The sequence below is a fragment of the Agelaius tricolor genome, unplaced genomic scaffold (assembly GCF_023055355.1).
Source record: "Agelaius tricolor isolate 1412-34295 unplaced genomic scaffold, bAgeTri1.0.p SCAF_35, whole genome shotgun sequence".
NCBI lineage: Eukaryota > Metazoa > Chordata > Aves > Passeriformes > Icteridae > Agelaius > Agelaius tricolor.
The window spans coordinates 4,274,862-4,290,270 of record NW_027269295.1 but is presented as its reverse complement, the minus strand read 5'-3'; the positions used below and the strand labels follow the sequence as shown (position 1 = coordinate 4,290,270).

General features: G+C 55.5%; 1 protein-coding gene across 2 annotated transcripts in view; it reads left to right on the top strand.

The window, feature by feature from the left end:
- The first annotated feature begins 4,340 nt into the window (after window positions 1–4,340).
- The window catches only part of MGAT5B (alpha-1,6-mannosylglycoprotein 6-beta-N-acetylglucosaminyltransferase B), a 79,891-nt gene continuing 68,822 nt past the window's right edge, over window positions 4,341–15,409 (top strand). For both annotated transcript variants that reach the window (XM_071452535.1, XM_071452534.1), the window contains exons 1-2: window positions 4,341–4,610; window positions 11,341–11,453. In XM_071452535.1, coding sequence (XP_071308636.1) covers window positions 4,543–4,610; window positions 11,341–11,453 — 181 coding nt within the window. In that variant the 5' untranslated portion in view covers window positions 4,341–4,542. The remainder of the gene's footprint in view (window positions 4,611–11,340; window positions 11,454–15,409) is intronic.

The following is a 15,409-nucleotide window of genomic DNA, read 5'->3' as shown; positions in this document are numbered from 1 at the left end:
CTATAATGTATTTGAGGCTTTATTTCTGGTGGGTTACAGCCCCCCTGCATTTATTACCCCTTTCCTGCAGCTGTGGTGACCCAAACCATGATGTTCTGTGAGGGAGCTTTGAGGGCCTGCACAGTTACCAAGGATCAGCTCAAGACCCCCAAGGTCTTTTGCTGGGTGTCCTAGGGTGGCTTTATGATGCTTGTATCCCCATTGTCTGTTCTGTTTGTGCTGGATATTAAGTTCTGCACCTTTAAGATTGATTCTGAGAGTAAAGGGGTTGAGAAGAAGTGTGGAGTTTGTTAACAAAGTTAATAACAAAGTGTGGTTCCACAATTTTTGTTAACCACACTTATTTTTTAATAACAGAGTTAATAACAAAGTGTGGCTTTCAGAAGCTGCACTTGCTCCTCCACATTCCTTCTCCTGGACTGTGTTGTCTGCAGCACAGACAGACAGCAAGACAGAGCTCTGCTTTGCTTTTAGTTATTTTTTAGCTGGCTGAGGCAGAGAAGTTCCCTGGACTGTGGTTTGTCTTTTTCTTGGAACTGCTCAGCCCTGCTCTGGACTGAACACCCAGAAAAACACCAGGAGCTCACACCTGTGGCCCACTGGGGCCTGGATGTGGCATTTCCAGTGCCAGAGGGACTGATGGAGACTGAGCAAGCAGAGCCACACCCCACCACAAGGACTTTCTGAGTTTGCCATCTCTTCAGAACAGTGAGAGGTTCCATTGTTTAATATTATTCATTTTCCATGTCTGTGAGTACTTTGCATGTTAAATAAACAGTTTTTAATTGTTAAATAAACAATTTTTCCACTTTTTTCAAAGGAGGTTTATGTCTCCCAAACCAATAGGAGGGAGGGGCCACTTGAATTTTCTTTCTACAGGGACCCCATTTGGAGTTTTCCTCCCAAATTTGCCCTAAACCAGGACACTGGGGCAGTGGTGCAGGTGAGTCCCATCTCCCAGAGGATGCTCTGGTGCTGGATCTGGAGCTTTGGCCCTGCCCCAGTTGCAGGCAGGGCTGGGGAGGGGCAGCCTGGAGCCTGCAGGGGATGCTCCATGTCAGCCTCTGGGTGAGCAGGGGCTCTTACTGGTGCCAAACTGGTTTCTTTTGGGGCAGCTGGCTGCTGAGTTGGTCCTCTCCATTCCCTGCTGCTGCTGAATTCAGAACAACAAACAAATGTGTGTGTGTGTGCAGTATAACTTCAGCATATTGATTTTTGGGGCTATTGCTTCTCAGCTGCCGAAGAAGATAATTCACTCCTTTATTACCATCCTTGGATTGTAGATTTATCCCTCTAAACAGACAGAGAGCTGGTAGTTAATTAAGCTTTTGTTTCAAGCAGCAGCACAGGGAAAGGATTGGCTGCTGCAAAGCTTCTCCTTGGGGATGAGGGCCCTGGGGGGTGGGGAATCCCCATCCCTGGGGTGATGGATCTGTTCTGGTGGGACCTGGGAGCTGCAGAAGTAACTCTGACTATTGCTCCCTTCTGGTCCCAGCACCCTGCCAGGATGTGCATGGAGATTGACAAGAGCAGATTGCTATTTTTATTTTATTTTAATTATTTTATTTTAGAATTAATTTTTAAATTTTAATTAATTTAATTTAATTTAATTTATGTTTTAATTGTTTTATTTTATATTAATTATTTTATTTTATATTTTAATTATTTTATTTTATATTTTAATTATTTTATTTTATGTTATTTTATATTATTTTATGTTATTTTATGCTATTTTATTTTATTTTACTTTATTTTATTTTATTTTATTTTATTATTTTATTTTATTTTATTTTATTTTATTTTATTTTATTTTATTTTATTTTATTTTATTTTATTTTATTTTCCTGGCCAGTGCTGCAGGAGGCACCTGGAGGAAGCCAAGGTGGCTGAGCTGCCTTCTGCCTGCCCAAGAAACATCCAAACCCTTTGGGCGTGTTTTCCAGCCCAGGATCAGCTCTGGAAGGAGGAATGGGAGGACACCATCTCCTCCCTGGTCCCTTCTCCCCTCAATATCACTCACCCCTAATCCTTAAATAATTAATTTGTGGTGCTTTGCCACACCCCAGACTTTTCCTGCTGGGAAGCTGCTGCCACTGGGAAGAGCTGGATTGGCACGACCCAGAGCTTGTGGGATGTACAGAAGGACTTTGGGGTTATCCTTATGGAGGTCAGAGGGTCCCACCCCACAGAATTCCCCCCTCACTGAGCCCTGGTCCCCCTGCTCTGCACTCCTGGCTGGGATGTTCCCTGTGCCTCCCGGGCTCTTGGGAAGGCACAGCTGGATCCTGGCACACGCCAGGCAGTGCCCTGGTTGCCCCACCACCCACTCCATGCAGTGTTTATGTGCACGAGGAAGATTTCCAGCCCCCTGGAGCTGAGCTATCTTGGAAAGAAGTTTTGGAATGAAGGGCTCTGCCTCCTGCTGCTGGCTGGAGCTGGGCTCTGGAGGGCAGCACCAGATTTTGAGGTGGTTTTACAGCTCAGGTGAGCAGCAAGAACCCCTGTCAGGAGCTGGGAATGGAGTGAGCAGGCAGGAAATCCTGGGTAGCAGGATCCCCACAGCACCTTCACCAGGCTGCTGCTCCCCCCTTGCCCAATGGGCAGGTGAGGAACGCCAGGTGGCTTCTCCAGAGGAGCCCAGGTGCTCCCAGCTGCACCCAAAAGGGCAGGGACAGAGCACCCAGCTGGTGTTTGGGGTCTGTTTTGTGCTTGTCATGGTGTCCATGAGGTCCCCACAGGATGGGCTCCAGGGAAGGGTGTCCTGGCCAAGGTGACCTGAGGGTTTGGCTTGGCAGTGCTGGCTGCTGCTGCTGCTGCTGAGCCACACTTGCTGCAAATCCTCAGTCTGTGCATCCATCCCTCTGCATCCTGCTGGGATCTCACCCAGACCTGGTGTGGCAATGGCTCCTTCCCTGGCCCCTGCCCACAAAAAGTGTGGATGAACACAAAAATCCTCCCGCATTTAAGAAATCCTGGAGGATATGGTTTTGCCTCTCACTTCTGCTTGGGAAAAAAAAGTGCTGTTTTATGAAGAAAAATTCTGGTTTGGGGTAAATTTCCAGCTGCTGTCCCTGAGCTCACTCATGGCTGGTGCTGTTGCAGCTTCATGCTCCCTGGAGCTTTGCTGACCCTGGTTTCCACTGGGGAGAAGGAAGCAGTGTGAGCATCTGGGGTGCCATTGGAAATGCAGTACCACAGCAGCATTTCCTTCTCAATCAGCCCCACAGGAAAACCCTGGGATTTCACACTCAGAGAAAAACCCTGGGGTTGCACAATCAGGGTTAGTTTGTAGAGCAGTGGGTGGCTGGTGCTGGGATTCAGCACTTGAGGTGCAGATCACTAAGCCAGGCCAGGCAGGTGGGGCTGGAGGAAAATGGGATGGAGAGAGGTTGGGGAAGACCCTGGGAGGAGAACATCCCACGGTGGGCAAGGCAAAGGGACATCTGTGTCACCCTGTGCTTTATGGTGCCTGTGGTGGTATCCAGAGCAAAGAGGGACAGCCAGCCATGGGGCCAGCGTGGCATGAGGGACTCTGTTGGCACCACAGCCCCCAGCCCACGGCCTGGCCCTGTCCTGTAGGGGGGACAGCATTGTCCTTCCAGGCATCCTGTGCTCACCCCCGGGTGCTGCATCCCTTCCCTCACTCCCAGTGGGTGCACCCATCCTGGCTGGGCTTGCAAATGGGACATCTCTGGGCTCTGTGCACACTTGGCTCCTTTAAGCCCCAACTTCGGTGAGGTTTTTGTGCTTGTCACCTTCCACAGGAGAGCAGGAAACACCTCTGCTGAGCTCAGCACTGCTTCTCCTGCCTCAGCTCTTTGTCTTCCCAAGGACACCGCCCTGGTCCTCCTGGCAGCCCCCAGGAACACACGGGGACTTTGGGAAGCCACGTTGTGGCTGTGACTGTGCCCCAAGAGTGATGGGGCCGCAGAGCTGCAGCTTGGTGCTGTCAGAGACTCCAGACCCGCCTTTCCCCACAAGGGAGCTTTGCCCTGCTCCTAACGCCCCACAAATCAAACATCACCCGGGCACGGTGCTGGGCGGCATTTCTGGGCTGCCTGTCCCCTCAGGGTGGCAGGCAGAATTGCCGGGTGGCATTTCTGGTCATCCCTGCCTCCCGGGGTCCCCACGCCGGGATCCGTCACCTGCGCGGGGATGCTGCCGCCCTCTCCGCCCAAACCCGCTTATCTCCCCCACAAAACGCCACCCCCTCACCTCGGGGGGTGTCCATGCCCACCTCCCCGTGCCCCGCTGCCCGAGCCCCCCTCCGCGGGCGCGGTAGCCGCTAGATGGCACGCGGAGCGCGGCGGAGCGCGGCGGAGCGCGGCGGAGGCTCCGCGGGGCGGCGCGGGGCGGAGCGGAGCCGCAGCGCGGGGTGCGCGGAGCGGAGCGGAGCCCGGGGGCCCGGCCATGGGCTCGGCCGGCAGCGGGCAGGGGCAAGGCTAGGGCGGGGGGGGTCCCCGCAGCGCCCCCCGCCCCGCACAGCCCCGCTCGCCGCCGCTGGGGGGGTGCGGGGCCGCCCCCTGCCCGCAACTCCGAACGATGATCACTGTCAACGCGGATGGCAAGATAATGGTCAGGAGATGCCTCGTCACCTTGAGACCCTTTAGGTAAAGTTGGGGTTTCCTCCTGGCGCCGCCGCCTCGCCCGGATCCTGCGGGCGGGGAGTGAACGGTGCGGGGGCTGCGGCTGCGGGGCTCGGGCTCCGTGCGGGGATGGAGCCCAGCTGGGGATGGCGGGGATCGGGCAGGGATCGGGGCAGGGCTGGGGATGGAGCCCAGCTGGGCATGGCAGGGACTGGGGCAGGGATCGGGGCAGGGCTGGGGATGGAGCCCAGCTGGGGATGGCAGGGACTGGGGCAGGGATCCGGCCAGGGTCCGGGCAGGGCTGGGGATGGCAGGGATCGGGGCAGGGATGCGGGCAGGGATGCGGGCAGGGATGCGGGCAGGGGTCCCAGCTGGGATTCGGGCAGGGATCTGGGCAGGGATCCGTGTGGGGCGTGCGGATGGAGCCCAGCTGGGGATGGCGGGGATCCGGCAGGGATCGGGGCAGGGCTGGGGATGGCGAGGATCGGGGCAGGGATCCGGCCAGGGTCCGGGCAGGGATCCGGACAGGGATCCGTGTGGGGCGTGCGGATGGAGCTCAGCTGGGGATGGCAGGGATGCGGGCAGGGATCGGGGCAGGGGTCCGGGCATGGATGCGGGCAGGGGTCCGGGCAGGGATCACAGCTGGGATGCGGGCAGGGATCGGGGCAGGGATGCGGGCAGGGATGCGGGCAGGGGTCCGGGCAGGGCTGCCCGCCGGGCACCGTGCGGCTCCTGCAGCTCCCGCTGGCCGCCGGTGTCTCCGGGGTTATCGCGGGGCTGCTGCCGCTGGCTTTTATGGGAACGGCTCTCGGAGATGTTGGTACTCGGGGGGATTCGGTTCCTCTGCTTTGAGCGGGCTGGTGCAGCTGGGGATCCCGAATCCCACCGTGAGCTGGCAGTGGAGCTGGGGTGCATGTCCAGACCTGAACTCCTCCGGCTCCAGCACACCCGTACCCACCCATTGCTTTCCCCCCTTGCTGTAACTCCCCATTTTTTTTTCCATACATTCGCTTCCCCTCTCCAGCCCTTGCTCCCCGGCTTCTTTGCTTCGCTGGAGACGTGCTTAGGTTGGTCCCGAGCTTGAGATGTTGGGAGATGTTGGTGTTCCGATGGGGAGAGGGACCAAAACCCCTTCGAAATAGAAGGGAACGTGCCGGGGGACGAAGCTCCAGGTGGGGCCAGCCCATCCCAGCGGCTTCCAGCGCTCCCCGCTGTGTTTGGAGCTCTGGGGTCACCGGAGGGATCTGCTCGCTGCCTTTTTGCTTGGCCCGGGTACCGCCTGTCGGGAAGGAGAACGGGCTGGGCTTGCACTCAGGTGTCAGAGGTTTTCTGCCTCTCCTCGGGAGCTGCTCGGCTCTGCTTGCCTGGAGCGATTTCTGCTGCTGGATGCCGCGGCACTGCCCTGGGACTAGGGAACTTGGCCAAGGGGATGGCACAAAGAGCTGGCAGAGGTGTGAGGGCTCCCAGAGCTCAGGGGTGAGCACTGGCAGAGGTGTGAGGGCTCCAGAGCTCAGGGGTGAGCACTGGCAGAGGTGTGAGGGCTCCCAGAGCTCAGGGGTGGAGCAGGGTGTGACTGTGAGAAGGGCACACTGACCCCGGGGGATGCTCTTTGCCTGGTTGTTTGCTCTCCTAACTGGGTTTGAGTTCCACAGTGAGGAGGTGACTGGCTGGAGCATCCCTGTGCCCTGGGCATCACCCCTGAGGCAGGGGAACCCCATCTCCAGCAGTGACCTGGGGTCAGGGGAGAGCACAGGGAGTGCATGGCAGGGTGATCACAAACTCCTGTTAGGGATGAGGATGAGTGTGGGTGAGGGGTTTGTGATGGCTGGATGGTCTCTGGTGCCCAGGTGGAGAACTTGCACTGTCCTGGCCGTGTGCCCTGGGCTGGCTTCTGCTCTCCAACCAGTACAGCCCAGTGTTGGTGCCCCTGGAACCAGCAGGGTTACCTTGTTTTAACATCCAGGCTCTCCCTGTGCAAGAGGAGGAATTCCCAAGCCCCTCTCCTTACTGTCCCACAGTGTCCAGGACCTCTGCCCCCCCTCCCTGCTGCTGTCGTGCTGGGTGTCACCCCCATGCCACAGTCCTGTGTCACCTTGCTCCCAGCCCAGCGTGGGTGAGTGTTGGCACTGCCCAGCTCCAGCCTGGTGCAAATCAGCTCCGCTCCCCTAACATCAGCACCCCCCATGCTCAGCTGTGGGTCAGGGATGACCTCCAGCAGTGGGAGAAGGTCCTGGCAGCCAGGATGGGCCCTGTAAAAGGACAGGCTCCCTGCTGCTGGCTGGGCAAAGCCTCCCTGCTGGGGAATCCCGTGGTGCCATCGGCAAACAGCACGCAGGAAACCTGATCTTGTGCACCAAAACATTTCATTAACCTCCCTCCAGACACACTTAGCAAAGCAATGCAGAGCCCTGAGCTGGGAGAGCACCTGCAGAGAGGGAGCAGATCAGCCTGGAAAACCACAGGAATGGCCAAGGGTGGCTCTGACTTCATCTCAGCAGCAAGGGGGTCTCACTTGTGATGGTGAGAGGCAGGAGAGCTGGATCCAGGCAAGAGAGCTGGGTCCAGGCACAAATTCACCCAGGAGCCCTGGCCCAGCTCGCCCAGCTCTTGGCTCTGTAGTTCTGTTCACCAGCTGGGAACCAAAGCCAGGCTTTCAGTGGGATGTGACAGTGGCCAGTGAGAGCTCACTCTGGTCCCTGCATGGATCCCATGGCTGAGCATCAGTCCCACAGCACCACAAGCCTGTTGGGTTCCAAACAAAAGGGGTTTCAGGGAGAGGAGTCATTCATCAGCCTGACTTCTGCTGGTAGGAATGGTGGCTCAGCTTTTGGGAGTTGAAAACTTGTCTAACAAAAGGTGTTACCTGACCCTGCAGCCCTGGGTTTCCCCCTGCACCTGTGCAGGATTCTCCTGTGGGTCCCAGCTGGGTGATGTGGCACCATGGGCACAGTCCCAGTGCCACATTCCCAGTGCCACAGCCCCATCCTGCTGGGTGCTGCTGGCCTTCCTCCCCCCAGCACATCCCAGCTCAGCACTCAGACCCTCCTGGTCACATCCAGCCTTCAGTTCCATGGGCCAAAATCCTCCATGACTGGGGCATCACTTCCAGTTTTCATTTAAGACTTGAGGAATTTCACTTTCTTTTCTTTTGGGCACCATGCCAGAGCCCAGAACTGTGAACATTTCAGTTTGGGGAGGATGTGGAGAGTGACTTGGCACCAAACTGTGCCAAAGTGATGAATTAAACGTGACACGGATGACAGGCAAAGCCAGCGTGCAGGATAGATGTTGTTTGATCCTTGGAGCTCCAGAGTCTTTAGGGAGTTAGTTTTGATTTTGGGGGAGAGAACCCAGTGCATTTGGACCATCTGGGATCTGGTATGTTTTACATACTTTTTTACTTTACCACAGATTTGTGGTAAATTTGTTTTCTGTACAGGGAGTTTCCACTCAGGTGAGTCTGGGCATTTTTATTCACCTGGAGAACAGGAGCAAAAGTAAAGGATTTGGGGTTCTCAGGCTGACAGCCCAGCCCTGCACCATCCCTGCTCCCTGGAGCACTGCTCTAGGCTGGATCCACTGATCTCCCAAGGACAGCAATTCACTAAAGCTCCAATTCCTCTTTTTTCTTTTTTTTTAATTTTTTTTTTGAAAAAAGCATCTTGCATCTCCCCTACTCCCTCTGTAATCCAGTCAAAATGAAAAAGGTTTAGTTTCCTAGGGAGATGGTAGAGCACAGATCACCTTTGTATCTTTTTCTTCCCTTCCCCTTTTTCTTTCTGCTCAGTGTTTAAGGATCCCTCCTTGCCAGACTATAATTATGAAGATTAAAAAGCATCAACAAGGTCTTGCATAATGATGAAGATATTGTGAATAGGAGGTGTGAGAGCAGGATCAGGGCTGGGTGTTTATTGAGGTGATGCTTTTTTAAAATGCCCCTTGTGGGAGGGGACACCAGGACAGGGCCATGGGTGGGTTTTGGACCAGGATGGACCCTGGGGTGCAGGACCTGCCTGGGCTTTCCTTCAGCTTGTTTCTCCTCCAGCCTGCTGTTGTCCTCTCCTGCCAGGGATGGGACAGCGTGCCCCAAGGGCAAATTCAGCCCTCCAAAGCCAAGCTGGGTGCAGCAATCCCCTCCAGGGTGCTCCTGAGAGCCTTTCCCAGAGCCAGCCCTGCGCTGGGCTCAGGCTGTGACAATGGCAGATCATGCACTGACGTCCCCAGATCACCCCCTCTCCAAGCTATTTATGGGACACCACGTTACTCTGCAGCATCAGGGACGCTCTGCTGCCTCCACAATCACCTCCCTGCTGGAGCTGGACCACAGCTCTCTGCAAAGCCTCCTCCCAGGCAGCTCTGGAGGGGCTGAGGGCTGGATGGTGTCTGTGTGCACATCCCACAGCTGCCTGCTTCATCAGCATCTGCTGGAAGCAGCTCCACTGCTTACTGCTTGTGTGGGGCTGGGCCTGCAGGGATGGGAGCCTGGATCAGGGAGTGCACAGTGCTTTAGGCAGCTTGTAGAAACTTCTTTCCACTCCTCTAGGGATGGCTCATTCAGAAATAAAGGGACCTGAGCTGGTCCAGGCTGCACAGGGATGTCAGGCAGGTCTAGTGATGCACTTGAGCATCCCCTCTGCCAGGTGGCTCAGCTCACCCAGGTGGCTCAGCTCCAGCTCACCCAGGTGGGTCAGCTCCCCCAGGTTCAGCTCTCCCAGGTACAGCTCCCCCAGGTTCAGCTCTCCCAGGTTCAGCTCCCCCAGGTCAGCTCTGGCCTGGCTGTCAGGGAGGGTTTGTGCTGGTGCTGAGTGTGCTGCTGGCAGAGCTCATTGGTGCTGACAAGCCCAGGATGTTGCTTTTCCCCCTGATTAGGTGGGAGGTGAGAAGGGGATGGGGAGCTGGGCTGTGCTGCTTGCCCAGAGCCCAGAGCCAGGTGCCCCTGATCCACTGGGGATGGGGCAGGGCTGATCCACGGGGATGGGCAGGAATTAGGGGTCTGTCTGCTGTGAGCAGGCAAAGGAAGCCTTTGCTCCTGAGCTGGCTGCTGCTGAGAGTGAGGCTGCCCTGGATCTGGGGCTCAGGTGGTGCTGTCTGTGTGACAGCAGCATCAGAGCTGCCTGCATGGAGGTGGGGAGCTCAGGGGATCCCCTGCCAGTGCCCACGAGTCTCTCCAGGCAAGGCAAGCCTGGCTGTGCTGTGCAGGGACAGCAGGGAGCTGCCCTGGGAGCTCCTCCACCAGATCTCCCTGGGGAAGCCCAGCCCTTCTTGAGCTGCTTGACCTGGTACTTGAGCTCTCCACAACATCTCCAGTCACTAACAAGGGCTTTGAAGCAGGTCACTTTATTTGTTAGCCCTTTCCAGCAGCAGATAATTGCAGTGCTGGCGTGCTGCAGCCCAGAGCTGAAGGCTGCTCCTACTCCTCTGCCTTTCAGCTGTGCAGGAATGCTTAGATGGAGGCCTGGGGGCTCCTCTGGCCCTGGAAAAGCCTGGGTGGCTGTGCTGTGGCAGCTCCTGAGCCCTGTGGAGGATGCTGTGAGCTTGTGGGAGAGCTGCAGGCTCCTGTCCTCCGTGCTTTGCTTCCCTTTAGCTGAAAGGCAGCAATGCCAGGGCACCCCTGAGGGCTTCCTCAGCTCCCTGCCCCTCTCAGGATTGATTTACCTGTTACAAACCTGTTGTTTCTCCAGGCTGGCTGGGGTTGCCTTTTCTCTTTCTCCTCCTGGAGATTTCCCCTGGGTTTGAGATCATGCTGCTGCTCTGGGAGTGTCACACTGACACCTGGCAGTGGCTCTGCCAGGGCTTCTCCTTTTTTTTTCTTTTTTTTTTTTTTTGTGGCTGCTGGAGGCTGCTGCACCTCCAAGGAGTCCTGGGGATGATGGCAGCGTCTCTGAGCAGTGGAAGGAGGCCAGACATCCATCCCTTGGCACAGAGCACTCTGCTTTTCACTCCAGGCTGGCACAGAGCTCTTGCCCTCAGCCCTTCCACCCCCAAAAGAGGGACTGGCTGAATTTGGGCAGAGCAGGAGCAGTGCTGGGAGCTCCTGTCCCTCCTGGAGGTGACATCCTGCCCTGTGTGTCCCCCAGGAGCCACTTCCCTGCCAGCCCTGGGAGCAAAGCAGGGATGGGGTGGCCCCAGGCCACATGAGTGCAGGTCCCTCTTGTCCCCTTGTGCACAGGGGACACAATGACAATGCTGCTGGCCTAGTTACAGGGGAACAAAAGGCTTTGTATAAAAAACTAAAAGGGGTTTTTTTTAGATCCTTTGGGAGGAAGGGAAGGTAAAGGTCTCTCTTTACTCCTCTCTCCCAGAGGAACACAGGAATTGTTTATTGTAGTGGTTCCTGTGCTCGGGGTTGCTGGGCTGGCCCTGGTGGAGCATCACGGGGCAGTTGTGGTCTGGCTCAGCCTCCCTGCTGAAGATGCAGATCCTGCACTCCCCCTGAGGGCAGTGGGGGGTTCCTCCAGGCCTGCATTGGAGAGGCTGCAGGGATTTCAGAGGGGGCTCCCAGGCAAAACCCCCTGCTCAGTGCCAGGGTTTGTGTCCTGGGCTCTCTGTGAAGCACACAAGGCCCTGGGGTGTGGGGCTGGGGCTGCACAGATGCTGCTCTCTGCCAGGGCTGGGTGGGCTCAGGGATGGAGCTGGGATTGCCCCAGACACCCAAAGCCTCTCCTGCTGCTGTGCAAGGGATTTCCCCAGGGCCATGGGGTGCTGGGGCTGGCTGGCCTCACACCTTGCTCCAGCTCTGCTTTCTCTCCTGCAGGATTTTCGTGCTGGGCATTGGATTTTTCACACTGTGCTTCCTGATGACATCCCTGGGAGGGCAGTTCTCAGCCAAGCGCCTGGGGGACTCCCCCTTCACCATCCGCACTGAAGGTGAGCACGGCCCCACCGGCCTGGCCTGGCCCCTGAGAACAGCCAGGGGAATGCCAGGGAGGCAGGAACCTGCCCTGCAATGGGAAATGTAACCACCCTCCCTCTGATTATTAGAGTTTTGAAATTACAGGGCTCTCAGGCAAAGATATGGAAATTGGAGTAATAGTTCTGTACTAGCAAAATTAAAAATAACAAAGGCAATAGTACAAACAAACAAATAAACAAACAAAAAATCAGAGTCAGACCATGCCCTGTCCCCCTGTGTGTCAGGGGTGGCACAGCCCCATCCCATGGGGGCTCAGCCCTCCTGCAGTGCCAGCTGTGGCTCTGCTGGAGCAGGGATCCTGCACAAGGGGGGAGTTTTCCTCTGCAGCTCCAGGGCTGCTGCAGATGGGCCTGGGCTCCCTCTGGCCATGCAGGGCAGCAGAAGCTGCTCCTCTGGCAATGCACTGGGCAAAGGCTGCTGTGCTGTCCCAGCACCTCAGATTGGATCCAGGTAGGAATGCTTGGCTCCTGCCCTGGGCAATGCAGCATCTCCCCATGGGATGCTGGAATTGGATCAGCCCTGCAGGGACACTCAGTGGCCATGGACAGCAGAGATCTCCTGCAGGGAGGGTTGGCTGTGGGAGAGATAAAGAAAAAACTGCCCCATGGACAGCAGAGAACTGCCCCAGCTCTGACAGATGACAAATAGAACACACACCCCCATTTCCAACCTAAGATCCTCATGTGCTGCCCCCACGTGCACAGCCCAGCTGAGCTGATGAGTGCCAGGGATGCAGGAGGATGGTGCTTGGATCTTCCATTCCCATGGGTGTAGCCATGATATTTTCTGAAAAATCCTTTCCTTAGGATTTTTTCTCCTGAGAAGCTAAGAGGCCTCAGGAACAAAATGTAACCAATGGTTCTCTGCTGCTGTGGAATGCAACAGGTGCATCTGGGATTGGGCTCATGTGGTTGTTTCTAATTAATAGCCAATCACAGTCCAGCTGTCTGGACTGTCTTGGTCAGTCACAAGCCTTTGTTATCATTCCTTCTTTTTCTATTCTTAGCCAGCCTTCTGATGAAATCCTTTCTTCTATTCTTTTAGTATAGTTTATGATATATATCATAAAATAATAAATCAGCCTTCTGAAACATGGAGTCAACATTCTCGTCTCTTCCCTCATCCTCAGACCCCTGCAAACACCATCACACAGGGGTCCTTCCTGGCCCTTTGGGGACTATCAGGATGGCTCAGAGCCCTGTTGGCCTCTCTTGCCACATGTGGCTTTGCCCTGTGGCTCCAACCTGGCTGTGCTCATACCCAGAGCTGTGGCAGGTGGGGCTGAGTGCTGGGCTGTGGATGCTGACCCTGGCTCACAGCAGGAAATGGGGAAGCAGCAGGATCAGAGCCTCAGCTGGCAGCAGTGTGGGTGTGTGGGCTGCCCCTGGTCTGACCTGTGGAGGATCTGGCTCAGGTGCTTGGAGGTCTTGGTGGGTTTGAGCACTTGTGGCCTGCAGGGAGTGGGACTTGCTCCTTAGGGAAGGGGAAATAAAAGGCCTTTGTGGTTTTATGCAGGTACTGAAATGTAGAAGAGAAATATTCTAATTTTTAGCAAGTGTTATGTTGTATTTAACACCTCTTTTGGTGAGACACAAAGTCAGCCCAGGAGACACTTCTGTGGTGGGACAGTCATGGCCTGCCCCTGCTCTGGGAGGACACTGCTGCCATGGCTGAGCTTCCCCTGGCTTCTTGTCTGAGACTCCAGCCAGGTGAAGTGCACAGAGGGAACTGCCCAGCTTGAGCTGCCCTGAGCAGGGTGAGATGGGCTTGGTCAGGCCACCGTGGTCTTCTCCTCCTCCATACCAGAACCCTGGGAGGATCTGAACTCCACAGCCTCACCCAGGATGTGATTTTGGAGCATTAAATCCATTCCTTGAGGTGCTGGAAGAAGTGCCAGCTGCTTCCCTATGGGAGGAGAGGGATAAAATGGTGTTTTCCAGCAGCTGGATGGTGCTAAACCTCTTAGTTGACTTTCCAAGAGCTGTTTTTGCATCCTGTGGCAGCTGGATCTGTGTTCTCCCTATGGATGGAGGACATGATGGCTGATGTTTCTGCTCCTCTAGCTGCTCCCATCACCAGCTCCATTCATCCCCTTTCTGATGTCTGGTGTTTTCCTGGTGACCCCAGCCTGGAGCAGGTGGCAGGGTCAGTGATTTTCAGTGCTCCTGCCCTTGCTCAGGGTAGGTGTCCCCATGAGGAAGGTGGGTTTATGTTCCTGTCCCCAAGCCAAGCACATACCTGGTGAATGAAGTCTGGTTTGAGGGGATTTCTTCCTTCCTGGGATAAGAAACAGCACAAGGAGAGTGGGCAGGAGCCCCCAGACCAGCACCTTCTCCAGACCTGGCTTTTGAGGAGGGGGGCTGTGAAAAGATTGCAGAGTTTGAAATGAAAGGTGTCACTGTTACAGCTGCCCTGTGGCCCAGAGGAGCCCCAGTGTCCCTGAAAGGTTTGTAGAGAGCTGAAGGAAAGGCAGAGACACTGATGAGCTGTGGGGCCAGCTGAGCTGTGGCACAGGTTGTGCTGCAAAGAGCAGCAAAGGTTTCCAGAAACCTGCAGAAGCACCTGGGGTCAGCCCAGAGGGCTCTAAAACTGGGCTGAAATAATGGCAAAAAGGGCAAAAAGATCATTACTCAGCTCTTCACCCCCTTTCTGGATGCCTTGGAGTGGCTTCTCCCATCCTTATCCTTAATTTAACCCAGACCTTTGAGTCCACTGGCTGCATCCTGCCTGTCTCTTGTTTCCTGGGAGCAGTGTCAGCACTGTCCTGGAGCTGGGGCAATCCAAATCTCCTTTCTCAGGCCCTCACACCTCAAATCCTCCATGTTCAGGGGTTCAGGTGATGAAATCAAGGTGTGTACATGGGTTCACCCTCTTGCCTGAGCCTCTCTGGCTCTGCTGAGGGCTGTGAGCGCCAGCCTTGGCTGCTTTGCTCCAAGGTGGTGCAGGTTGAATGCTGCTTCTGGTAATGCCTGACTGGTCACATTTAAAGAAGAAAAGAAGTAAATTATAACCTAGGTCCTCTAATTTTTCAAGGTTTTGGTCTCTTAGCTTTCTAACTGGGTAAGGCAAATCCTGCTTTGTTAGAAAGCTCAAAAATTCGATGCAAAACCAATTTTTTTCCCTATATTCAGTGGCTTTGCCAAGCAAACTATTGCTTCCAGATGAATTGCTGCACATTTGGCTGTTGTTGTGCTGCTTATTGGGGAAGATGAGCTTCATTCATGGCCTCACACACTGCTTTTAAACACAAAGCATCCTCTCTGCTGTCTCTGGAGGAAGATGCTGGAGGAAGGTTGTGTTCTTTGTCCCCAAAGCTTGGCAGGCACAACCTGAGAGGTTTTTTCTCACTCTTTAACACCTGGTTCAGGTTTTTGGGGTTCAGTCCTTCCTGTCACAGCTTTTACAGAGGCTGCCGTGGTTCCTGCTGTGCCAGTTTTATTTTCTGAAGTACCTGCTGCCTCCCAGGCTCAGGATGAATTTTGATTTAGGAGTGAAAAGGAGTAATAAAAGCATGAAGAGTCATTTACATTCCTCCTGGCCACGGTGGGGTGTTTGTAGGGGCTGGCTGTGGGTGCTGAAGGTACTCCCAGGGGTGAGTAACCCCCAAAGCAGAGTGGGACCAAGGCTCAGGAATGTCCTGGCCAGGAGCTGGCCAGTGCCACCACAGAGCTCCCTCTGTCCCCTGGGAAAGGCTGTGGCTGTTGGGGGGAGGATCTGATCGCTGGGAGAACCAGGAATCCACCCATGGCCAAGGCAGGAAGGGCAGTGGGTCCTGGGCAGCCTCCCTGGGAATGGGAAATGGGGAATCACAGCCCCTGGGGAGATGGGAAAATCCATCCCTGCAGACACTGGGGTGAGGTGAGGGCAGGGCTGACCCCTGTGCTTGGAGCAGGAGCTGAGGAGGAGCTCA